At 36.4% G+C, this 23557-nt stretch overlaps 2 protein-coding genes across 4 annotated transcripts in view; one reads left to right on the forward strand and one right to left on the reverse strand.

Annotated features, from left to right (window-relative positions):
- Positions 1-1024: 1024 nt before the first annotated feature.
- LOC113048843 (60S ribosomal protein L36a-like) lies at positions 1025-4134 on the reverse strand. Its single transcript, XM_026210741.1, has 5 exons — positions 4025-4134; positions 3498-3603; positions 3359-3426; positions 1643-1765; positions 1025-1106 (listed from the first exon to the last, which is right to left on the reverse strand). Exons 1-5 carry the CDS (start codon positions 4079-4081, stop codon positions 1086-1088), a joined length of 375 nt encoding a protein of 124 aa, XP_026066526.1. The 5' UTR covers positions 4082-4134; the 3' UTR covers positions 1025-1085.
- Positions 4135-7034: 2900 nt separating this feature from the next.
- The window catches only part of LOC113048844 (spectrin beta chain, non-erythrocytic 4-like), a 29482-nt gene continuing 12959 nt past the window's right edge, over positions 7035-23557 (forward strand). The window contains exons 1-7 of one of the 3 annotated variants that reach the window (XM_026210743.1): positions 7035-7058; positions 8881-9101; positions 9324-9474; positions 18224-18520; positions 18613-18816; positions 20083-20172; positions 22532-22810. In XM_026210743.1, the coding sequence (XP_026066528.1) occupies positions 9352-9474; positions 18224-18520; positions 18613-18816; positions 20083-20172; positions 22532-22810 (993 nt within the window). In that variant the 5' untranslated portion in view covers positions 7035-7058; positions 8881-9101; positions 9324-9351. Of the gene's footprint in view, positions 7059-8458; positions 9160-9323; positions 9475-18223; positions 18521-18612; positions 18817-20082; positions 20173-22531; positions 22811-23557 lie in introns of those variants that run through there. The other 2 variants (XM_026210744.1, XM_026210742.1) reach the window with 2 other exon arrangements.

A 23557-nucleotide genomic window follows, 5' to 3' on the forward strand; every position in this document is an offset into this window, starting at 1 on the left:
GCAGTATACAAGTGCCATGACAAGTCTCAGTTAGTCTAGCGCAGTACACACAGCAAGGTTTATTTTTAAAGAACAGAATAGTAAGGAAAAGGTTAGTGCTAGTATTAAGAGGTCAAGTGCTGGCAAAAAAACTTTGTTTTTTTAAATAGTAAAAACTCAGCTGTTCGAATTGAGATTGGGAGGTCATTCTACCTGGGCACAATTTGTGACCGTGGACCAAAAAAACAGTCATAAAGGTCCATTTATTTAATTGAGATTTAATTTCCGTTGATGTATGGTTTGCTAGGACAGGACAATATTTGGCCGAGATACAACTATTTGAAAATCTGGAATCTGAGGGTGCAAAAAAATCAGAATATTGAGAAAATCACATTTAAATTTGTCCAAATGAAGTTCTTAGCAATGCATATTACTACAAAAAATTAAGTTTTAATATATTTACAGAAAGAAATTTACAAAATATAATCATGGAAAATGATTTTTAATTAATATGCTAATGATATTTTGACATAAAAGAAAAATCTATAATTTTGACCCATATAATGTATTTTTGGCTATTGCTACAAATATACTCCAGTGACTTAAGACTGGTTTTGTGATCCAGGGTCACATTTAATTTACATGCACCATATTGGCTATCAAAACTGACAATGTAATCAGGATGATTTAATGTGATGCGTGCACTTTTTTTTCTTTTGACATAACACCTTTTCCTACAGCTGGCAAGATAGGGGTTTCTCACATTCATTTTTTTTTTTTTTTTTAAATGTGTGGTGTGTCTCCTTGTTCTATCCCTGACTACACACAAAACAGCGCAAGAGTCTAAGTAAAGATTTATCTTCCACTGCGAGATGCACAATTTGCTTTACCCCAACAGCTGCACAAGACACACAAGAGATCTGCTGTTAAAGCAACACTTTTGTGTGCATTTACGGAAGCAAATCTGCCATTTTGGTCGCCTACGGTGAACTTAATTTGGAAACATAGTTTGATACTGATGATGAATGAAAGGCAAGAGTCAGCATAACTGTGTACAACTTTTATTGACAGTGATGGTAAACCACAATAGAAGAATTTGGCCCAGCTCAGAACTGGATGACCTGGCCCTGTAAGAGACGAGAAAAGAAATTAGGCATGTTCATTCTCTTCAGGTTGAAACGGTTTTCATTGGTTCAGGCATAAAAATATTTGATAGCCCAAACATTTGACGTGATTAATTCTATTAATAAAAAAAAAAAAAAAAAAAAAATTAGACGCTATAAAATACACCTTTTCTCAAATTAATTTCTACTGCTTTTAAATTTACTGTAAAACTTTTAAAATATCCTGCATTGTACTTTTTTGTTTTTAAAGATTGCCCTCACAAGGAGAGCAATTTCTAGCTGATGAAATCAACCACAAATGTTTGTTTACTATATAAATATCCAATTAATTTCTGATGCAAGTCACAAATCGCCTTATAAAGCTTGTTCCAGGTTTTCCACAATGAAAACCCTCAAAACAATTATTGATAAAAAATATAATCTCCAGTGCATCCAAAGTTTTACGATCAAAACAAGTAGTTCCAAATTCTGTGTTAAAATTCGAAGAATGTTTAACCAATGTGATTTCAAAGTCTGGTCAGCTGATGTGTATTCCTTACCTTTCTCTTCTTGTCTCCTCCTAACTCAAAGTGTTTGCATCTCTTAATGGCCAACATCCTCTTCGATCGGCAGTTGGGCTCCACACACTCCAACCTCAGCACGATCTTCTTTGTGGTTTTAGCCTGCGGCACAGGGGACAAAATCACACCTGATATGCAACCATCCATACAATCACTCAATCTGTAGCAAAACCTTTGTTTCCCACAGTGTGTTCTTTGAAGGGTGTAAGGCTTTACTGTCTCGTATGAGCATTTGGAACTCCCTTGGTGAAGGGAATGACTGACCAAATGTTACCTTGACAACGTTGCATTCAGAACTCCATCAGTTGTTGCAAATACCGTATTTTCCAGACTATAAGCAAGACTTTTTTTTCATAGTTTGGCTGGTCATGCGACTTATAGTCAGGTGCGACTTATTTATCAAAATTAATTTGACATGAACCAAAAGAAAGCATTACCGTCTCCAGCCGCGAGCTGCTGTAGACGGTAATGTCTTTTGTTTCTTGGTTCTAAATAAATGCAACTTATAGTCCAGTGCGACTTATATCATGTTTTTTTCCCCTCATGACGTATTTTTGTACTGATGCGACTTATAGTCCGAAAAATATGGTAAATATTTTATTCAAATATTGTCGTGTCTTATTTACTTTTAAACTTTCAAAGTAAACTTGCTTGCACTACCATCTTAAATCTTTATTCCATTCACCGATGAAAATTTGATTTAAAAATCACCTGCTGTAGCACGCTGAAGTTTTTCATTCATCCAATTAAAACATTTTAGAATAATTTATTAATATAACACACTTTTATTTAGTCTCACTGGTAAAGACCTTTTTTTTAACCAAATTTAAAAACTAAAATACTGAAAGCTGATTAAGAAAGCTCTTATTGAATGTGTGTTGATTGTGTTGTTTGGATTGTAGAACTACGCAGTTGTTGCCTTTAATTTCACATGGTTACAGTTAATCTTTTCATTTAAGGCCAGTTCTCTGTAGTTTCAACCCAATTCAAATACAAAAGCTAAAGGCTGATGTCTGTCCATCTATGTTTGTATTGAATGTAGGCTAATTACTGTGCAGTTACTGCTGCTAATTTCAGATGGTTATGGATATCGTTTCCAACATCCAAAAGCCATTTTGGCCTATTAAATACCAAATAAACATCTTGTTTATGGATACTTTCCCTCTTTTTTTGTTGCTTAAAGGAAAAAACAAAACAAATAGGTATCGTGCATCCCTTTTTAGTTTTGAAAATTGGTATCAAAGATCTTATCACAAAAAAAAAATATTAAAAGAAACACTATAAAGATATATTGTTATTGTGTTTTTTTTATATCGTGATATATGATTTTGGTAATATCGCTGACCCCTACTGCTAACAGTAACCCCAAGACATGTGTAGAGAGTGTCCAACATGGTCTACACCACTGGGTCTCCTTTTTGCCAAGAACTAGAAGAGCATACATTTCTTTTAGACTTACTGTCTAAAGAAAAGTTACACATTTTGCTGAATAAATAAAATGAACCTCACTAGGTCTACATCATTTATTTAAAGTATATGTAAACCGCTTTGCGTTCCAACAACACTTCAAGTGTTTTAATTATAGAAACTTGCATAAAAATACACCAATACAGCTTTGGTGTAATACTAAAAGAAAATACTTTGAAAACTGCTGGTCTATGTTGAGCATGTTAATTATTGCACCCATCTGCATACCTTTTTCCGGAAAATAGGCTTCGTCTGTCCTCCATAACCACTCTGCTTTCTGTCGTAACGCCTCTTTCCTAGAAGAAACAGACAGATGCAGGTAAAGGTCTACAGACCGTGAGCTTACTGCTGCTCTCTCTGAACTTACCCTGGGCGTACACAGAGTCCTTGCCCTTCTTGTACTGGGTCACTTTATGTGGCTGGTGCTTTTTGCATTTCTTGCAGTAGGTCCTGCGGGTCTTCGGTACGTTCACCTGAAGATAAACACGCGTATCATCATCAGAGATCTCCAGCAGCCCGAGTCCATTATTACCGCCTACCGTTACCTCAAGCTAATCAATATTTTCGCTAAATATACAAACAATTCGTAAGTTAAAGGGCGTGCATAATTGTTTCGAATCCATAAAGACAAATAAAAAATAGTGTTTTATTAAGATTAACCCAAAATTCCACTCATAAACGTCAGGAATTAAAACATCTGCATTACGAGTTTGGAAATCGGCAAAAGGGAGTAATAATCATCTCATTCGTCACATAAAATGACCCAATAAAACATTTTATATAATGTCGAGGATGTATACATTCACGGCGTTTAGTTTGTTTGGGTCTAGATTGTTCTCATGTTTAGGATTAAACCAGATTTTTGGTGAAACTCCACAGAACAATATAACGTACCATGGCTGCCCTGGCGGAGCAGGAGAAAAGAGGAAGTGCAGACGTCACATGGAGCATTAGTACCGGGTCGCGCAGGAGAGGTCTCGCGCTGTTTGCTGCTGCGCGATGCTGCCATCTACTGGTCGACACACCAAGCATATATATATATATATATATATATATATATATATATATATATATCAATACGAATAATAGTAAGTAGTATTTGTTTTATTTTATGTATAATGTTAATTTTAATATCACAGAACACGCTAAAGCTCGATAACAACCAGCTATCGCGTTATTTTCTCGAAACGTGACCAAAACACAAGTTCCTTTTTGATATTTCCTCAGAAAACACGATAAGCGGCTTTATTTACCAAATTTTGGGGGGAAAATGATTCATGAATGAAAATGCGACAAGTATCAAATAATTTTTAAAGAATGCCTCTTAATTACAATTGTTTGTAGTATAAAAAAGACTGCGGCGGAATGAAGAAAGATTACAAATATTTACATTTTCAGAGTAACATTACTTCTGCCAAATTCTAGAGTTGAAATCACAATAACTGAAGAATTCCGTTCTCAAAAACATGATTTTTTATTTTATTTATATTTTAATTGGTGTTTGAGTTGATCTTTGTAACTCGTTAGCAGACCTTGAACCTTTTATTTTGGAAATTGGGCAAAAGATATAACAAGGTGGTAGGCTTTTTTATTTTTTTATAAGGAATATTTGAACTAAATCATGAATAACCAAAAACATATATTGAAATAAGAAGTGTTGTTATGAACATGTTTATATTTTCAAATCAAAGACTTTTCTTTTTCTATTGATGTTCCTCGTTTGTCATTGTTTGTTGTCATTTTTGGTTTGTCCGAGAATAATGAAGTATAAAGAACAAACGGCTGGCAGAAGAGGAAACCACAGTGTTTGTGCTGCTGTGGCTGTTGGCCGTCTGAGAAGCTGATGAGGACTGGCACATGCAGCATGCTTCTGGCTGGCACTATCACCATGGGAACACTCACTAGGTCATTCCCTATGAGCTGTAATAACATCTGCCTGACCCAGTGACTTCAAGGTGCGTTCTGCACATTATAATTGCCTGCTAGATGTTACTAGAAAAGATGCCTGCACATTCAGGGTTTGGATTAACATGGCCTCTGAAAAACACGCTCTCAAACAGCCACACACACACTGCATCTCCATGGAGCTTGGATTAATAACACCTGATTGTACATGTTTGCCTTTGGCTCCCTTCATGCAAATTAATGGGGTTAATTAAAGTGAAATAATTTGAAAAGACAAAGAACCAACATTGTGCAGTTGCTCTGTTGTTAAAGGGCCAGTGACTGAGGAATATGTGTCTGATTTGCAAGCCCATAAATAATACATCCAAGTCTAATACAGACATGTGTTGATATTAAAGCTTTGTTAGACATAAAGCAATGTTTTGGATGTTGCAGGATCCCTGGTGATTCAACCAACCCTTTTTTGTAAGCAGTGTTGGAGGTAAAACATTGCAATTAAGGTGAGTTACTTTTTCAAATACGTAATGCCAGTTACTTTGTTTTACCATTTATTAACTGATAGTTCCCATGTTGAGAGAAATCTGGAGTAATTGCAGAGGTGCTGTGTGTGAACATGATTTGATACTGTAGTTCGAGATTACATTTGAATATGCATTTATGCACAAAAACAGATTCAGTATTTGTCAAAATTAATAAAACACTGTGAAAAGCAAATTCATGATATAATGCAAACCTGCAATAAAATTAAACTTTAACACTTAATTTTTATTTTATTATTTGCTGCTGACCTTCAAATATCAAGTTCTACTGTGCTAATAAGCAAAAATGATTTCAGACCGACATAACAGTTGTGTGTGTGTTTAATTATTTATTTATTATTATCATTTATTTATTTATTTTTGTGAATGAGAAGAAGGTGTTGAGCTTTCTTGCATCCTATTCTTCATGCAGTCCTTAATGGCAGCACAGCTGAAAGGTCTTTAAATGAAGTGTTCTCTCTGGCATGCAGAACTTGTATTTGTAGTGATAACCTGTTATCTGACATAATTGTCTGTATAAATAGAAAATGTAAAAATGTAAATGAATTCATCGTTGATTGTGTGGTTTCCTGTAGTAGAAGTGCATTGTCCCTATATTGCAGAGCATGTTGTCCACAGGGGGGCGCCAAACAGCTGGAGGTCTCTGGCTATATTTAAACAGGGAAGGAGACAAGTTTACTCTGACGTCCAGAAAATTGTGAAAACAATGGTGAATATTTGAACATTTATTTCATGCTCATTTTCTCATGCATGTTGCGTTTTAATTGGGTAATTCTTCAAATCTATAATTTTTGTACTGGGAACACTGGGTTACAGAACATTTAATTGTTATTCTAATTGTTATAGTAAAAAGAAAAACAAACAATGACATTAAATAATAATAATAAAAAAAAAGCTTTTTGAGCATAATATTAATAGTATTAACACATGGCCTGATGCAGTGACACTGCAACACAGTAGTCTAGGTCAGTAATACCACAGCTTGTACCATGAAAAGAGGCAATAAGGACACTTTTAATTTGAATTTGAACGATTTCTCACTGCCTCCTTCACCTGTGCCTGCAGACTTGCCAAAATGCTGATTCATTTGTGGAGTATGGCCATATCGATTCAAACCAAGATCTGAGGCTGGCGGTTCTGATTAATTTAAATGGTAGGTTTTCATAATAATTAGATTTTCTATCTCTGAGCTACTGTCTGCTTGCTTTTTTAGCAATAAATTAGAGGCAGATGTTAATTATAAATTAGTAATCTACATTTTTAAATGCATATATAACCCAATCCTTGTTTCTTATTTCCTGTTAATCCAAATCCTGCAGTTAATAACATAGATGTTTAATTGCTTCAATTGTTTCTGAAATCAAAATCTGTCCAAACCTCTGTTCCCTGGGTGTGTGCATTTCTCAAACAGGAAATGGATGAAGCACCAGGCCTTCATGGCCGAACTGGCCCATAACAAAGAATGGCTCGCCAAGATCGAACAGGTGAGTCACAGGCAATGAAATTAAAGAAATGGGATGGCGAGAAGAAAGGAAAAATTAAGATAAGGGTCGGCAATTTGTACATAAGATGCTCTTCAGGTAACTGCATGGGCTCCGGCTTCTTTCCAGCACATTGGCTTTATGATCACAGTTTCCTTGTAAATATATATCAATTTATAAGGATGCAATTGCTTTTTTAAGAATTATATTCAGTATTGATGCATTACATTGATCAAAAGCATCAGTAAAGATTTATTGTTTTATATACATGCTGTTCTTTTGAACACTCTGTTCATCAAAAAAATATAAAAAAAATAGCAGCACAACACCGATAATAATTAGAACTGTAAATTAGCATATATAATGATTTCTGATGGATCATGTGTCTCTGACATCTGGAGTAATGGCTGCTGAATATTTAGGAATAAATAGCTTTTGAAAATAAATAAAAAAAACTGTTGTTTTATTTAAAATTGTAATAATATTTCACTATATTACTGTTTTTACTGTACCATCAAAATGAATGCATCCTTGGTGACTCTTGGTTAATAAATGTTAATGCTGTTAATAGTTTTACTCTGGGAACTGTGGGAAATATTACTGAGTCAGTATGAATTCTCAGCTGAATTTAGAGCGCATGAGAAGTATCAAGGAAAAAGGACTTGATGAGAACAAATTCAGGATCTATCGAGGGAAGATTCATGTGTCTGTCTCTTTAAATTGGAAGCAGCTATGCTATAGCGACACATATGTGTCCTTTCCCCTGCTCTCACTCAGCTGTTTGAAATTATGACAGACTCCTTACAGACACACAGTGAAGATATCTCCCACTGAACAAGAATTGGATATCCCTTTTTACCTCTGTAATAACACAATCCACCTCAAAACTTTTTTTTCATGTAACAGACAAATCTTCCCTTATGGATATTCTTACAAACACACACACACACACACACACACACCCCTGTGGCAACTAACCAGCACTGCTGCTGAGGCTGTGACCTCCAGTTCCTCAGCATCCCTGTGGTTGTTTTCTAAACCAATCTGTTCTCCTTTCCTTACTGTCCCCCAGCGCACACACACACAGCTATCCTTGTGGTGCAGATAAACGTCCCTAGTGACAATGAAAAATGTTGCCCACTTACTCTTCACTCCCTTTACACCTGTCTTTCCCATTTCCCCCTTTCCCTGCCTATACAAGGTGTGTTTGTCCCACAGTATTTCTAGCCAATGTGCCATCATTAAGCCTCATCTTTTCCTTTCTCTCTCCTCACCCTCATCCTCTACCACCCCCTCCCTTTTTCCCTCTCTCTCGTTCTCTCCGCCTCTCCCTCTTTCTTGCTCTCTCCCTCCCTTCCTCCCTCCCTCACTCTTAGGCACTGCAGTAAAGTCTGTTGATAGGACTGAGGCAGTTTTTTTTCACTGTGCTGACAGAGAGAGAGAGAGAGAGAGAGAGAGACTGCAGCATACTGCATTGCAATCACACTAGAGCACATGAGAATCTGCCCACAAAAGCACACGTGTGCATCCATTCAGCCGTCGCATCCTCCGCAGCACGATGTTTGCGAGTGCGTGAGCTCATTCAAAGAGGGTAACTTGTGTCGTTAGGTGTCTAAAAATCTGCTGTCCCCCCCCAACATACACGCACATCAGCGACTCCTCCCACTCCTACGAACCCGCCATCCACCCACATCGACAGCAGGATGGTGAAGAGATTCAGCACTCAAACCTGAGCTTCGCCCCTGACGTGGACGCAAGCAGGCGAAGACGCAGCTTTCGGTTCTCATGTGGCTTGAAGGATTATAATGCAGTGATTGTTTTACAGGAAACAGCCCTCTCTGAAGGATTCTGTAGAAGCTCAAGTGCTTTTAAGTGGGTGTCTTGCGTGTGTATGTGTACCGGTTGTTTTCTCTGAGTCGTTGGACTGACGCACGGATACTGCAGCAGAACTGCAGGGGCCTGGACACTAATCTGGAGGACATGAGGACCCAGTGGATCCCCCACCCCTGAGCTCCAGACCCCACTGCTGCTGCACATTCTGCTGAGGTGCTGCTCTCTCCTCTGCTCTGGACATTTTTGGGATGTGTGTGTGCTGGTGGTGCAGGTGAAGAGGTTTTTCATGGTGCTGCAGTGTTGTATTGATGTGGAGTGTACAGGGCCTGGTGCTGTATGTGTGCGTATGGAAATGATGGATAAAAGATTGTGACAGAGTGTGTCTGTGTCGTAGCTGTCTGCTGACTGCTCTGTGCATGTGTGTGTATGGTGTAGCTGAGCAGAGCTCCCAGAGGCCGATAGGATGCTGACTGCTCGAGATGGAGCTCGAGATGAAGCTCAGAAGCTGCACAGGAAATGGATGAAGCACCAGGCCTTCATGGCCGAACTGGCCCGTAACAAAGAATGGCTCGCCAAGATCGAACAGGTGAGTCACAGGCAATGAAATTAAAGAAATGGGATGGCGAGAAGAAGGGAAAAATTAAGATGTGGGCTGTCAATTTGTACATAAGATGCTCTTCAGGTAACTGCATGGGCTCCGGCTTCTTTCCAGCACATTGGCTTTATGATCACAGTTTCCTCGTAAATATATATCAGTTTATAAGGATGCAATTGTTTTTTAAATAATTAATTTTTTTCAGTATTGATGCACTAAATTTATCAAAAGCATCAGTAAAGATATATTTTTTTATAAACATGCTGTTCTTTTGAACATTCATCAAAAAATTATTGACCAAAAATATTAAGAAGCAAAACTGTTTTGAACTCTGATAATAATTAGAACTGTAAATTTGCATATAGAATGATTTCTGATGGATCATGTGTCTCTGACATCTGGAGTAATGACTGCTGAATATTTAGGAATAAATAGATTTTTAAAATATATTAATTATATAAATATATTTTGTAATAATATTTCTGTTTTTACTGTACCATCAAAATGAATGCAGCCTTGGTGACTCTTGGTTAATAAATGTTAATGCTGTTAATAGTTTTTACTCTGGGAACTGTGGGAAACATTACTGAGCCAGTATGAATTCTCAGTTGAATTTAGAGCGCATGAGAAGTATCAAAGAAATAAGACTTGTGTTAAAAAATGAGAACAGATTCAGGATCTGTCGAGGGAAGATTCAGGTATGGTTTAGAATGAATTGAGAAAAGATTCAGGATTGGTTGAAAAAAGATTTGGATTGAAAATTGATTATGAATGGGCTGAGTACAGATTTAGCTCTGGTTGTGGTTTAGTTGAGGGCATTTGGCCTTGATTGAGGATGAACGAAGGATTGATTTGAGGCGAATGCTTGATGGTTGGTTGAGAATGGGTTTGGAACAAATTTGGGGTTGACTGAAGATGAACTGATGACAGATTCTGGCATATAGGTGTAGACTTTGGGATGTTTATTAAAAAAGGAGTGGATAGTGTCCTCTGAAATCATGCAAGTTTTCTTTTTCTTAACCCAGTGTTGAGATATAAAAAACAATCCCAAAAGATTGAATGAAGTCCAGTGTTTGTTTAAACAGCAAATATTTGATTATGCAACCTTCATTGGGCATTTAAATCTGCGGTAGGGAACTTTTGACGCTCTAGCGGTTAATAAACAGAACTGCTTGCGTCTTGCGTAAAAGAATGGTAGCCGGAACTACTTCTCTCTGTTTGTGTCTATGAAGAATCACAAAGGTACTGGGTTACTCCGCCGCGGTACCCCCGAAGCAATCTAAAATAGTCTGAATATAAACACTTATTATAGGTGCACCCTAGTGATTCAGGACAAGCTAAAAACACGGTTTGGAAAATGGATTCATGGTGTACTCGCTTATTATATAAACTTTTCTACATTTTGAACACAAACAAAGTTACGGACCGCATCTCTGATTGGTTGTTTCTTACCGGGAGCGGTCCATAACTGCAAATGGCAATAGGACCATTGGGAGGAGCCAGAGGAGCTTGATTTTTTTTTTAACAGATTATCTGTCTCATATTCTACTGTCAGGACATAATGATAGGTTTAACAAATACGTAAAAAATATATTTTTTACAAAAGTTACCTTCTGCAGCTTTAAAAGCAGAGACATAATGGCACACATATCAGTGTGCAGGATGTCTTCTTCTCTCGTCTTTATATTTCCTGTGTCCAATGTTTCTACCTGAAAAAAATTAGGCATTTGAAGCATGTTTTTTGTTTTTTGTATTTAAATCAACACATAAATTGTATATGAGATGCCAGTAAATAAAGCAAAAATATTTTTCAGTCAATTTTATTTTTAAAGCCCAATAAAAACAACAACGTTGACTGCTGTGCTAAACAACATCATAAAATAGTGCTAAATAAGTACTTCCATATTTACTAATTTATAACAAGTTTAAATACATTTAATATATATTGTTTCAATGGGTATTGGATATTTAGGTATGCATACTCGTTTATACAATATACCTTTTTTTAGATTACTTTTGCAGTCATCTAACTTATAGGTGTAACTACATTAGAACCAAGATTACACCGTTTCAAAGATTCTTGAAGGATGCTCTCTTACTTTTATAGAATGTTTCAGATTCTCAAAATAAATAGCTATCCATATTGCAATGTTGTGATGCTTACATTCACTTAAACACCAAAACACTGACCTGACATTGATGATAAATGTTGTTTTTAGATTCTTGTGTGTTATTGGCCATGTATTGGTTATCAGCCAGTTATGAGCTTATTGATGTGAACTACAATTTTAAAACTTTTGGTTTGTTCCCGTTTAAGAACTTATTTCTGATCTTATTTTTTAAATACCACTTGCCATTAAATGTTATATAACATGTTCAGTTTCAGTTGGTTTATGGTGCCTTATAATGCCCTGCAATACAATATTTGATCCCAGGTGACCTGTTCTGATCCGGTACGTGCTGTCCTGAAAGATTGCTTATCATGACCTGATACACAACAGGACATCCTGGTGCAGCTGAAGTGTGATGGCTGGGTTTCGAATGGCACTGTGAAGTGTCTGAAACCATAGAGCACCTTGTGTGATGGCAGGGACATTAATATGATTAGTATCATGTAAATCAATCTAAAGATATGATGGGTATTAATGGGATATTAGTATTGCTGATCACAGAAAATGGCAAGGAACCATGACATGATGTATTATGTGTCTCTGTATGACTAGGTAGACGCCGCTACTGTTCTTCTTTCGTGTTAACAGAAGGTGGAAAGCTGAGAATCAGCCTCACTGATGTGCTAAATTGTCTCAAAATATGTATAAAACCGAAACCAAGAATTTAACTCTTCTTTAAACTTTTCATTATCTGATCCCATGAAGTGGCATATGTGTTTGTGATTTTATGGTAGATGTATGATTCTGTGTGGACCAAGATGCTAGTATGTGGCACCGTTGCAAGTGTGTTGTCTCTATTTTTGTGTTATATTGCAGTGGTGATGGCAAGAAGATCTAAACAGATTCCACAAAGGTTTCTGTCTTAATGGAATAGTGTGTTTATAAGTGGTAAACAATCCAACTCTGACTAGAAATTTCAGATGCATTTTGCTGCATTGATAATTTTGTTAATAATATCTCAGATGCCTTGTTGCTGATTTGTCACTTTGTTCCTGTGGTTGATTTGTACCGCAATACTCTGAATTACAACATGTCTGAATGTCTTATTAGATGTTGTGGGCCTGCTATATTTCAGTTTTTGCTTTGTTTTCTCCTCTTATGTTTCTTCCATGTTTGACTGAATGGAGTTTGGTGCTATTTACAGTTCACCAAGGAATAGATGATGTAAGATTCTAAACTCTGTAGTCTTTAGGCTGACTGCACTACTTTGTAATAATTAAGCTAATCTTTATTCAAGCTGATTTTAAATGTCACTCGTGTACTTTCTTATGCTTCTGTGTCAGAGCTTGCAATTAGTTTCCAGGCAGCAATCATTAATAAAGTTCTTTTTAATGTTTGTGACATAGGGATTCTCTCTCTCTCTCTCTCTATATATATATATACAGCATTACCATTTATTAATTTGTTGCTACAACCTTCTAATCCCATAGAATCTGACTTAAATGAAAATATTGAAACATTTTGTCTTAACTTTGCCTTAAGAAGAATTGCTAGTGTATAAGTCTAAGGAGAATCTTTGGGGAAATTTAATTTACCATCAAAAAAAGTATTAAGATATCATAAGATTACATAAATTGTTATCATTTTAAAAGTATTTTTTATATATTGTGAATATTCAATGAATCACCTAGCCCTGACACGGATCAGTGTCAGATCATGGTTTGGGAAAGTGTAATATCATAGCATTACATAATATCTTCAGTTGTAATAAATGGTGCAAATCTTTCTTTTCTTGATCTGTAATTGCCAGTGGAAATCAGCAGCTTCTTGGCTACTCTGTGTGGATGTGACTGTCATGTATCTCCAGGCCTTTTGTGAAACTTGTGATTAATGTTGTTCCGGTACTTCAGTGCTAGTGTTTCACAAAGCTTTATTTCGGGTGATTTCAGTGGACCATACCAAACATGCAAACCAATCTCAAGAGTGAAATAGCTTTTTATAATCGGATTCCTGCAGTGAATTAGATTCATCAGCATATGTATGGGCTCATGTGTATATGCAGAATATTTGATGTAGAAAATAGTTTTTTCCCCACTAAGTCAAGTCAGAGATTTTTGTCTTTGCGTATTGTGCATATGACTTTGAATTGTCAGATGGTTGCTTGTTCTGTTCAGTTTGAAGAAGGAGAGTCTAATTCTGCTTTCTGTGCAATCTGCAACATACTTCCTTTTCTCTCCCTGTTCTTCAGGATTTTATTTCAGAACTACAGCTGTGTCAGAAATCCTGGACCTATTTTACACTTGTGCAGGTCATTGTAGAATTTAGAATTATTTCATTTTATTCTAGATGTCTCTTTTTTTAATGAATGAAATTAGCTTTTATAAGGAATGTGATTGGTTCAAATAATAAAATCTGAAATTTAGTTACACTGGTACTATTCAATAATATTCAATCATTCAACTGTTGTTTGAGCTGCATGAGCTGAGGCTGAAGCTGAAGAGTGAATGAACACTGGTAAACTGAGGCACTTTACTAACAGATTAAATAACTCAAGCAAATGCTTCCTATATAAGATCAGTCAGATATGTATACTTACATTTTCTTTTTTACATTGTTACGTACAAGTTAGAATTGTCGCGCAAATTGTGGATGCATATGCTAATGATGTTCTGATTAATATGAATTCTTTGACAGATTGGTGGTGCCTATCTTGCACTTAAGTTTAATTTCACCATCAAAAGAAAAATACATCCTTTAAAAGTCACCCAATCATTGTTTTTATGATTGTTAATTGCTGTAACTTTTGAGTATTAAGTTACTTCTGTCCATCCTTAAACCAAATGTAATGATTTAGCATTGGTGCATCTTAAGCTAAAGCCACAGCCACAGAAACATAATTAAGAAACATAGGATACCATCATAATAAGATTTATTACCTCAGATTCATAAATTTATATGGTTTCATATTATCCTTTATTATTTTCAGTGATTGAGGGTCTTGAAATCTCTTTAGCACTACAAACTTTACAACAGTACATCAAAAATTAAGCAAATTAACAATTACTAATTACAATACTATTTGTTGCCTCTTTGATGCCAATATGTGGCAGAAATATTGTCAGACATGGCATGTTTTGCAGGAGAAAGTTTCTTCATTTTTTAGCACTTTTTTTTTTTGGTTGCTTGAACTAAGATGGCTGCCAGCATTTTACGAACCTGATTTCTGTAGCCCTGTGGAGCTGCCTGACTTGAGAGCAATTACAGCATCACACAAACACGCTCACTCTTAGATAGTGGTACGTAGCCACGGAAACGCAAGTTAATGAGGCTGTAACCTGAGAAACAGCAGAAGCAATGACACCACGTTCCACTGTGATTGGAGAACTCTTCGTCCTTCTGGAAGAGTTCCCGCCCCCTCCCCTACGCCCAGACTCACTCAGCTCAGCATCCTCAATGACAGACAGGTGGCTGGACCAATCACAGGGCACAATGGTGTCCTTAGAGTTGACCTTGCCTCCTTGTTTCACCAGGCCATTCACAAGAACACATGATGTACTATATTATGCAAAATAGTAGTTTTAGACTCACACACAGTTTCTTGCACACACACATATGCAGATTAAATACAGTAATTTGTAATACTATATCTATCTATCTATCTATCTATCTATCTATCTATTTAACTATCTATCTATCTATCTATCTGTAAATTTCACATACAGCAGCTTTTATATAAACTTTTAATGTTGTAATAATGTTTCTACAATGCCTAGCAATAAGCTTGAACCATAGATATGTGTTGATTGCACAATGACAGTTTCAGCCACATTAAAGTGTCAGTCTCCTTGTAAGAGTAAATGTGTCATTACTCACAATAAAAATAGGAGTTTTCCAAGATGGTTCGACATTGCACAGTCTATGTATTAATTCAATATTTCAGGTTAAGTTTTTAACATTGTGTAGCCAATGGCTTCTTGTTGTATTGTGCTAGTTAAGCAAAATCATCTGCTGAAGTCTGTTGCAGTCTTGCAGATATAGATATACGTGCATATAACCACGGTTGCAGACGCTCAGTCAGCTTGTTCATGGACAATATGGCAGACGGCTTGTGTATAGCAGCCCATAGAAACAGCAGCTAATAAGACATCTACATACACATATCTATGGCTGGAACACCCATGGAATGGTTAGAACTCCTTAGCAACTGGCACAAACAGCTAGTTCGCCTTCAGAAAATTCTAGCAGCCAGCTAAGACATATAACAATGCCTAGCAACCAGATAGAACACCCTAGCAATGCTTAACAACCAGTCAGAATACTTCAGCATCCATCTGTCACAGGTTAATTCCCACATTCAGTTTCATCTTCTTCTCTATCTTTTTGTTTTCTATCCAAGCATCCCCTTTTTTCCTGTTCTTTTCTCTGTTCTCTCTTTGTTTCTCCATCTGTTTCTCTCTCCTTCTCTCACACACTCGTTCCCTCTCTGCAGTACAGGGGAGCAGGCGACTTGTGCCAAAAGGAGAAATGCTGCACTGCATTATGAAACACAAACGCGTACACATATGGACATGCACACGTGTACACACACACACTGATGGAAAGAGGGATGTAGATTGGTTGGAAAAGAGAATCAGGAGTGAATTTAATTTCGTATTTTGTTAGATTACTCCGGTTTAGTAACTTAATTTAAATACTTTAGAATACTTTGAAATACTTAAGCTTTGTAACACAAAGGAACATATTAACTTGATGTCTTGTTTTTATACTTTATAACATCTACCAGCCATAAGATGTGTTTTATTTGCATTTATTTTGAAGAACATCAATTTTCCACAGAATTTCTATAAACAAATTTTTTTTTATGTCATTTAAATCTTCCAATCAATATAAATTTAATTTGAATATATTGAATGGCATTCTACAGGTTTTGGTAGCCAAAAATGAATTTAACTAACCTGGAATAAAAATAAAGACATCGGTTGAACTTTACGGTGGACAAATCTGCATGATCAGCAAAAACTAGTAAAATTCACAATACAGATTACACCATACAATTTTCTTACAATTTATTTATATATTTACTTATTTTTTGCAAAATGAGATTTAAGATAAATTATAAATTAAAATGTGTCCTTTTATTATTAGACAAGACTAAATGCTGCATATTTCTTTGTGAAATTGAAATGTTAAATAAAAAACTAACTTTTTTAAACAAATCCCAAATCAAACAAAAAATCATCAACTTAAAGAAATATCTTAATTTAAACAATTGTGCTCTATTTTAAATCAGATGAAACCATTTTAATTACTATCCAAAAAAAGATACAAAATAATAATAATAATAAAATTAAGTAAAAACCTAATGTTCCGATTTTACAGTTTGTGAATGATGTCTCTCTCTGACAGCAGGTGCCACTAATTTAACACCAGGTATTTAAAGGCTGCTGCCCCTTTAAGACCGAATGCATGGATCCAATATAATAATGCACAGGATATTTATTTTTCCACTGTATGCATTCACTTAAGACATAACCGACTTTGTTTACGAGAATACTTGCAGACAATTCTTTTGAAATAATTTTGTGTCTATGTGTTCATTCAGAAGCAGGGATACACGAAAGACGAGTCAGTTCGGTTTAAGTGCATTGTCTGTAACGCTGCGGGTGCTTTGAATGAGTGCTCGCAAGCTCCAAAAGTGCGCAAATGATTTAAAACATTTGAATTGGCAAGATTTAGAAACAATTGCAAACGATCAACTACAATCCATTTCGCCCCTTCAAACGAGTGAACAACGCGAATCAAGTTAGGAATTTTACATCACTGTTCGAGATGAAAAACACAATAGCCCCGGGACATCCAGATAAAGATTCTGCGAGCCCTGCACCTCAGATCTATCCAGTTTGTCAACCATTGGTTCCCACAGTGGTTTTGTTAATCAAAAGAAATTATTATTTTAAAAGATTGACTCAAAATAATCATCTGTAAATGAATCGGATCATGAACTTAAATTACGCACGCCAAAGATTGAACATCTCGAATGAATAAAGTCTTCGAGTTCATCTGTAAAGCACATAAAGCTATCGTTTGACTTTATACACTTTTATCTCACGCATGAGATAGTTTGTGTCGTGATGATAAACCTAGGTGAATGCACACTCACTAGGAGCTGCTAATGAACAGCTGCTGCACGCAGGTTTTGTTTCAATGGAAAATCAGTCACAGTATTGGTTTAAAATCCCCACACTGTTTACTCAAATATTAAATTAATAAATTACATTTAAATTAAAAGTAGTCACTAAAATCTAAAATACTTTTCAGATGTAACTGTAATCTGATTACCCCTAATTTCAAATGTAAATATAACGAAATACAGTTACTCATATTTTGTATTTTAAATACGTAACGCCGTTACATGTATTTCGTTACTCCGCCGCACTGTGTGTGTGTGATGGTGCCCTAATTTAGGACACCTTTAGAACTTCAGCCATGGCTCTGAAGAGACACATATTCTCGTTACTTTGATCCCTTTCCATCTTACATGTACACACACAGGCATAAACTGGCAATGATGAAGGTTGAGGGTCAGAGCAGTACCACATTCACGGATTATGTTACATTTGTATGTGTAGGAGGGTGAGGAGCTGATTCAGGAACAGCCTGAGTTGCGATCGGTGGTGGAGATGAAGTTGAAGGAAATCAGAGAGTGCTGGTCTCACCTGGAGAACACCACCAAAGTCAAGGCCCGCCAGCTGTTTGAAACGCAGAACCACCGCACTACCGACCTGCCCACTAACACCCTCAGCGACCTGGACCAGCATCTCACCGCCATACAGGAGCAGCCGCCCACACTAGGCTCCACCCACATCACCCAACCCACCCTCCTTCAGCCACGCCCCACTTTCAGCCAGCAACTCCAGAGGATACAAGTGAGACCTGGAAAAGTGTTTGTTTTTTGTTTTGTTTTTTTTGTGGAAAATTACAAGACCATTTGTAATCCCACATTATCTTAATTTCTTAGTCAATGGAAGCCCAGATGCAGCTTTATCAAGGTGTTGGTGACGTCAGGGCTGGTGCTGATCACCGGAGACCAGAAGGAGAAGAGCTAGGAGGTGTGACGGAGACACGGATTGTGCGTCTTATCGAGCCTCTGAAGGAAAGGAGGCGGATCATTCTCGCCTCAAAAGAGATGCACCAAGTCACCCAGGACCTGGAGGATGAGATTGTGAGTGTCACTTTCTATTCGCCATACAGTTTGTGATTATATATCAGTATAAATGTATAAGAATAATATTCATCATATTATTCCTTATTATTATTACTGAAAAACAATGAACAAAATAAATAAAATAAAAAATATATTATTTTTAAAAAATAAAGAGTAATTTTACAGTCAACCTTACATTTACAACACTAATGCTTTTTGCTTTTTTAATTTACTTATTTTTAAACATTAACTATCAAGATTTTATTTTGTTGTAAATTACAGGTAGCTTTTTTTGTTGACAACAGCTAATTTGTATGTGTTTACAAATGGTTTGGGAAGATGGTTGCGTTCCTAAATGCCCTTAATATGTGACCCAAGCTCACAGCACACTTCCTTAGATGAGTTTAGTTGAGAGATGAACTTGTATGGACTGTGAACTGAGAAATGCTGAGCCCCTAAAAACACCGGATCATGAGCTGTTCATGTGTAAAAGAACAAAGTGGCACTTTCCAACCAAAGTTGCGGATATTACTAATGTGCAAAATTGGAATATCGCATAAAACATTTACGAATAAAGTGGCGTCTACATAAAAAAAAATTAAAGTGAAAGTCGTGACATTTTGCCAAGTATGGTAACCCAGAATTGGTGCTCTGCATTTAACCCATCCACGTGCACACACATAGCACCCATAGTAGCTCTTTTTTCCAGCGCTCGGGGAGCAATTGGGGGTTTAGTGCCTTGCTCAAGGGCACTTCAGTCATGGATATTGAGGGTGGAAGAGAGCTCTGTTCATTCACTCCCTCCACCTATATCTCCTGCCAGCACTGAGACTCGAATCTGAGACCTTCGGGTTACAAGCCCAACTGGCCCAAAATGGCACTAAATATCGTTAAGAAAAGGAGAAGCCACTGTATATTATAATTTTTGCATGAGATAAACTATTTGTGCCTCAGGGTGAGCAGATGAAACACAATAAAGATCGATGCCTGCTTTGTGGGAATGTATCTCAGGCATTTCAGAATGATCGCTACATTTCAGATGCTGTACAACAAGATCGTTCCGCTGGTTAGTCAAGTCATGCCATTCCATCAGACAAGTCACATGGCTTTTAAACCAGCTCAAGCGTGTGGTGTACAAACTTTTTTCCAGAAATTGTTTCCATTGTTCGTTTCTGATGCGATACTTCAAAATGCATAGTTAATGTCATTCTTAATTTTGGCATGGGTAAGGAACACTTATTTAAATATTATTACATTCACATTCCTGTATTTTGGCTTCTTTAGGTATGGATTCAGGATCGGTTACTCTTGGCCTCATCTACAGAATATGGGACCAATCTGCAGAATGTCCAACATTTAATCATGAACCATAAGGTGAGACTAATGTCAAAAGAAAAACTATTGGATCTTTTCAAAACTCTGATATAGGACACGGTTCTAGTACATTCTCAGACAGAGAGTGGTGTTTCTGTGATAAAGAATAAAGACACTCGCAGTGGGATATGCTCCCTTTTTTTCACAATTAGTCACTAAATTATTATTAGCATTATTTTCAAGCCTTAATAAATTATGTATGCCAAAACATGCACACAAAGTTTATTTCACCTTCATTAGGTATTCTTACGCATCTGCAAACCATTTATAGAAGAAAGTGTGACTACAGTTTGAAGGGTTACCTTAAAAAGTCAGTAATACTCTTTGCCTTGAGATACCAGCTTACTCTTACAGTACTCTTTGACACCAGATGCATCAGATATAATGTAACTAATCTGATGTAACTTCTATTAGTATGTTCATGTACATTATTTGTACGTTTATAAAATGATGCAAGAAGATATTTATTGCCAACATCTGTTAACTATAAGACTATAAAAGACAGAGGGAGCAGAGTAAATGAGAGGTCTGGGGATAGATGTATCTTATAGGCCAGGAGCCAAAGATGATACAAATGCCTTTTGGAGTCTGTCAATTCAATTCACTCTGTAATCCTCATACAGTTGGATTGATTATCATTTTAATTTGTAAAGGACCACTCACATCAAGGACAATATAACAACAATAGTGTTTTAATAATAGTTGTAATTCTATGAGAAAAGGGAAGTCCACACTACAACTAGCCTACTGTATGACAACACAAAGCAACAATATTGTTAAAATAAATTTCTAATGATTTTTTTCCATCTAATGAATGATAAAAATATTGACAACCAATCAGAATCCACTTGACTTTAAAGAGCTCATGCACTTAAAGCAGCAGGTGACATAGCTGAAGCACACATTTATAACAAACAGAATGTTATCATTGATGTCCATCTTAATATAGTTATTGTTTTAGTTATTTTCTATAACTAAATAAAAATAGTTATACATAACATATGAATAGTTTAGTATAGATTTTATTAATATTTTAAATGTTTATATTTTCTGTTTTCTACTTTAATTTTAGTTCAACTTTGAGTAATTTTGTTGTTTTTGTCACTTAAAAAAAAGCAGTTTTTATTTATTTTAATTTCTAAGTTTTAGTTTTCATGCTGTTTTAGGTATTTTAGTTGTACTAAAAGAAAATGAGATGTGTAACTGTAATGAAATAGTTTTTAAAAAATCTTTTATTTCAAAGTTTGTTTTTATTTTGTAATAGAAGCATTTTTTATTACTGTTTTAATTTTAGTTAACTATAATACATCTGGTTTGAACTGGCCTTAACTCATTCCCCACCATTGTTAAAAAAGTTGCCATCCACTGTCTGCATTTTTTTAAATCATTTTCACAAACTTCCAGAAGAAATGCTAGCCTCCCCTGAGAGCTTTCTTTTCTCAACACTCCTCAGCATCTTAAAGTGGCAATCGATGCTGATTGGCTAATTTTTTTTCACCTAGCAGTTGTAATTAAATCAGCAATTTGGCCCCTTCTCGATAGAAAAGCAGCACTTTCCAGCTTCAGTAAGAGTTATGTGTTATTTACAGCTGTGAAATTGCATACAAAAATACACATTCTGAGACGTTTCACATCTGAAATGTGATAATTGTGAATTTTATTCATATAAAATCGTCCTCCTCCTCTTTTCATCTAAAATTTTTGGGGAAGCCGTGCCTCCCCTGCCTGACAAGCTGCCACTAAATATAGGTAACTTTCATGAAAAAGCATTTTTCTGCACAGAAAGCTGAGAAAATCACATTTTTGTAAAAGATTATGTCTGGAATGGATTCAGAACGATGATCAAATATAGACGGAGTAGAACACTCCCAAAGCTTGAACAGTCTTATACCACTTCCTGGGTCAATATTTCATTCTATAACTAGGCAGTTTTGATTTATATGCTGTTTAATGCTTGATGATTGTGATATATTTTACATATGCCTCTGCTTACACACTTGATCATTTGTTTATGCTTCTTCTTCGCTGTGTTTTGATCCAGAAATTCAGTACACTTTCAGAAGGTGTGTTCTAGCACCTCCTACTGTAAAACATGGAAACATAAAGATTTCTGTCAGTGGCAGAATCGTCTCATAAATAATGTAAACTTACATCAATGGTTAAAACCTCCTATTAATTAATTATTAATTATCTGTTGATGTATTGTTAGTCTATTGCAAATTTATAGGTTTAAGCCTGAGGATATTTAATTCAGCTGCCCTTGATAGCCTGGTTCCCATGGCTTCTAATGCCAGAAATGTAATTTGGTTGGCCGTAGAGCTTTGACTGACAGCTCACTTGTGTGTGATTGGACATGCAGGCACTGCAGATGGAGATACAGGCTCAGAGGGGGCGGGTTGAGGAGGTGCTGGAAAGGGCGGAGGCCATTGCTGCCCTGCGGACCCCAGAGGTGGAGCTTGTGCGTGAGGGGGCGGCGCACATGAGGCAGCTGTGGGAGGTGCTTCAGGTAGAGATGGAACGACGTACAGTGATGCTGGATGCCGTGAACCATGCCCAGCAGTACTACACCCAGGCAGCGAAGGTTGAGTCTTGGCTCAGTGGACAGAAACTTCAGGTTCTCAATGAGGAGAAAGGAAATGTATGTACTGTACCTAAAATTCAGCCATCTAAAAATTTAATGACAGCACTTAGGAATGTTGGGTTTAAGGCATAGTTCACCTGAAAATGAAAATTCTGTCATTAATTACTCCTTCTATTCTCATTTTATTTTAAATCTGAGTGCTTTCTGACCCTCCATTTACAGCAAGGGAACTACTAGATTCAAGGTGAACTAGGTTTTTGGGTGAACTCGCTCTTTAATGTACTACAGTGTGTTAATACATTAAGTCTGATGATTCACGGGGCAACCTTTTGAGCAATGTTGCCTCATTGGGCAACCAGGTGAGATATAGGGCCCATGACTGATCTAAAATATCCAGGTATAAATTTCTTACCCATTCACTATGGCAGTGGTTTTCAACCTGTGGGCTTCGATCGATGGTATTGCAGGTGGGCAGCCAATTACTATTAAAATAAATAATAATCTTGTTAATATATGTAAAAATGTCTAAGTCATAACATAATAACATCATTTCATATTTCAAAAATTAAACTGTAACTATGCTTCCACTATTTGAGCTCGCTGATTGGTTTAAGAATAAACTGCCAATTTATCTTATATATTTTTGCTGCATATGCTACAGAACAACACATTCAAACATGCATGAATGGCTGTCAAGAGGGTCAACATAAATTGCTGTCAACATGATCCCTCCTGACTGCTTGCGCTACTGACTGTCTACAAGCTCCTGAGCTCTGCCCGGATCTTGTTTTCCCATTTTGCTGA

The sequence above is a fragment of the Carassius auratus genome, chromosome 30 (assembly GCF_003368295.1).
Source record: "Carassius auratus strain Wakin chromosome 30, ASM336829v1, whole genome shotgun sequence".
NCBI classification, from domain to species: domain Eukaryota; kingdom Metazoa; phylum Chordata; class Actinopteri; order Cypriniformes; family Cyprinidae; genus Carassius; species Carassius auratus.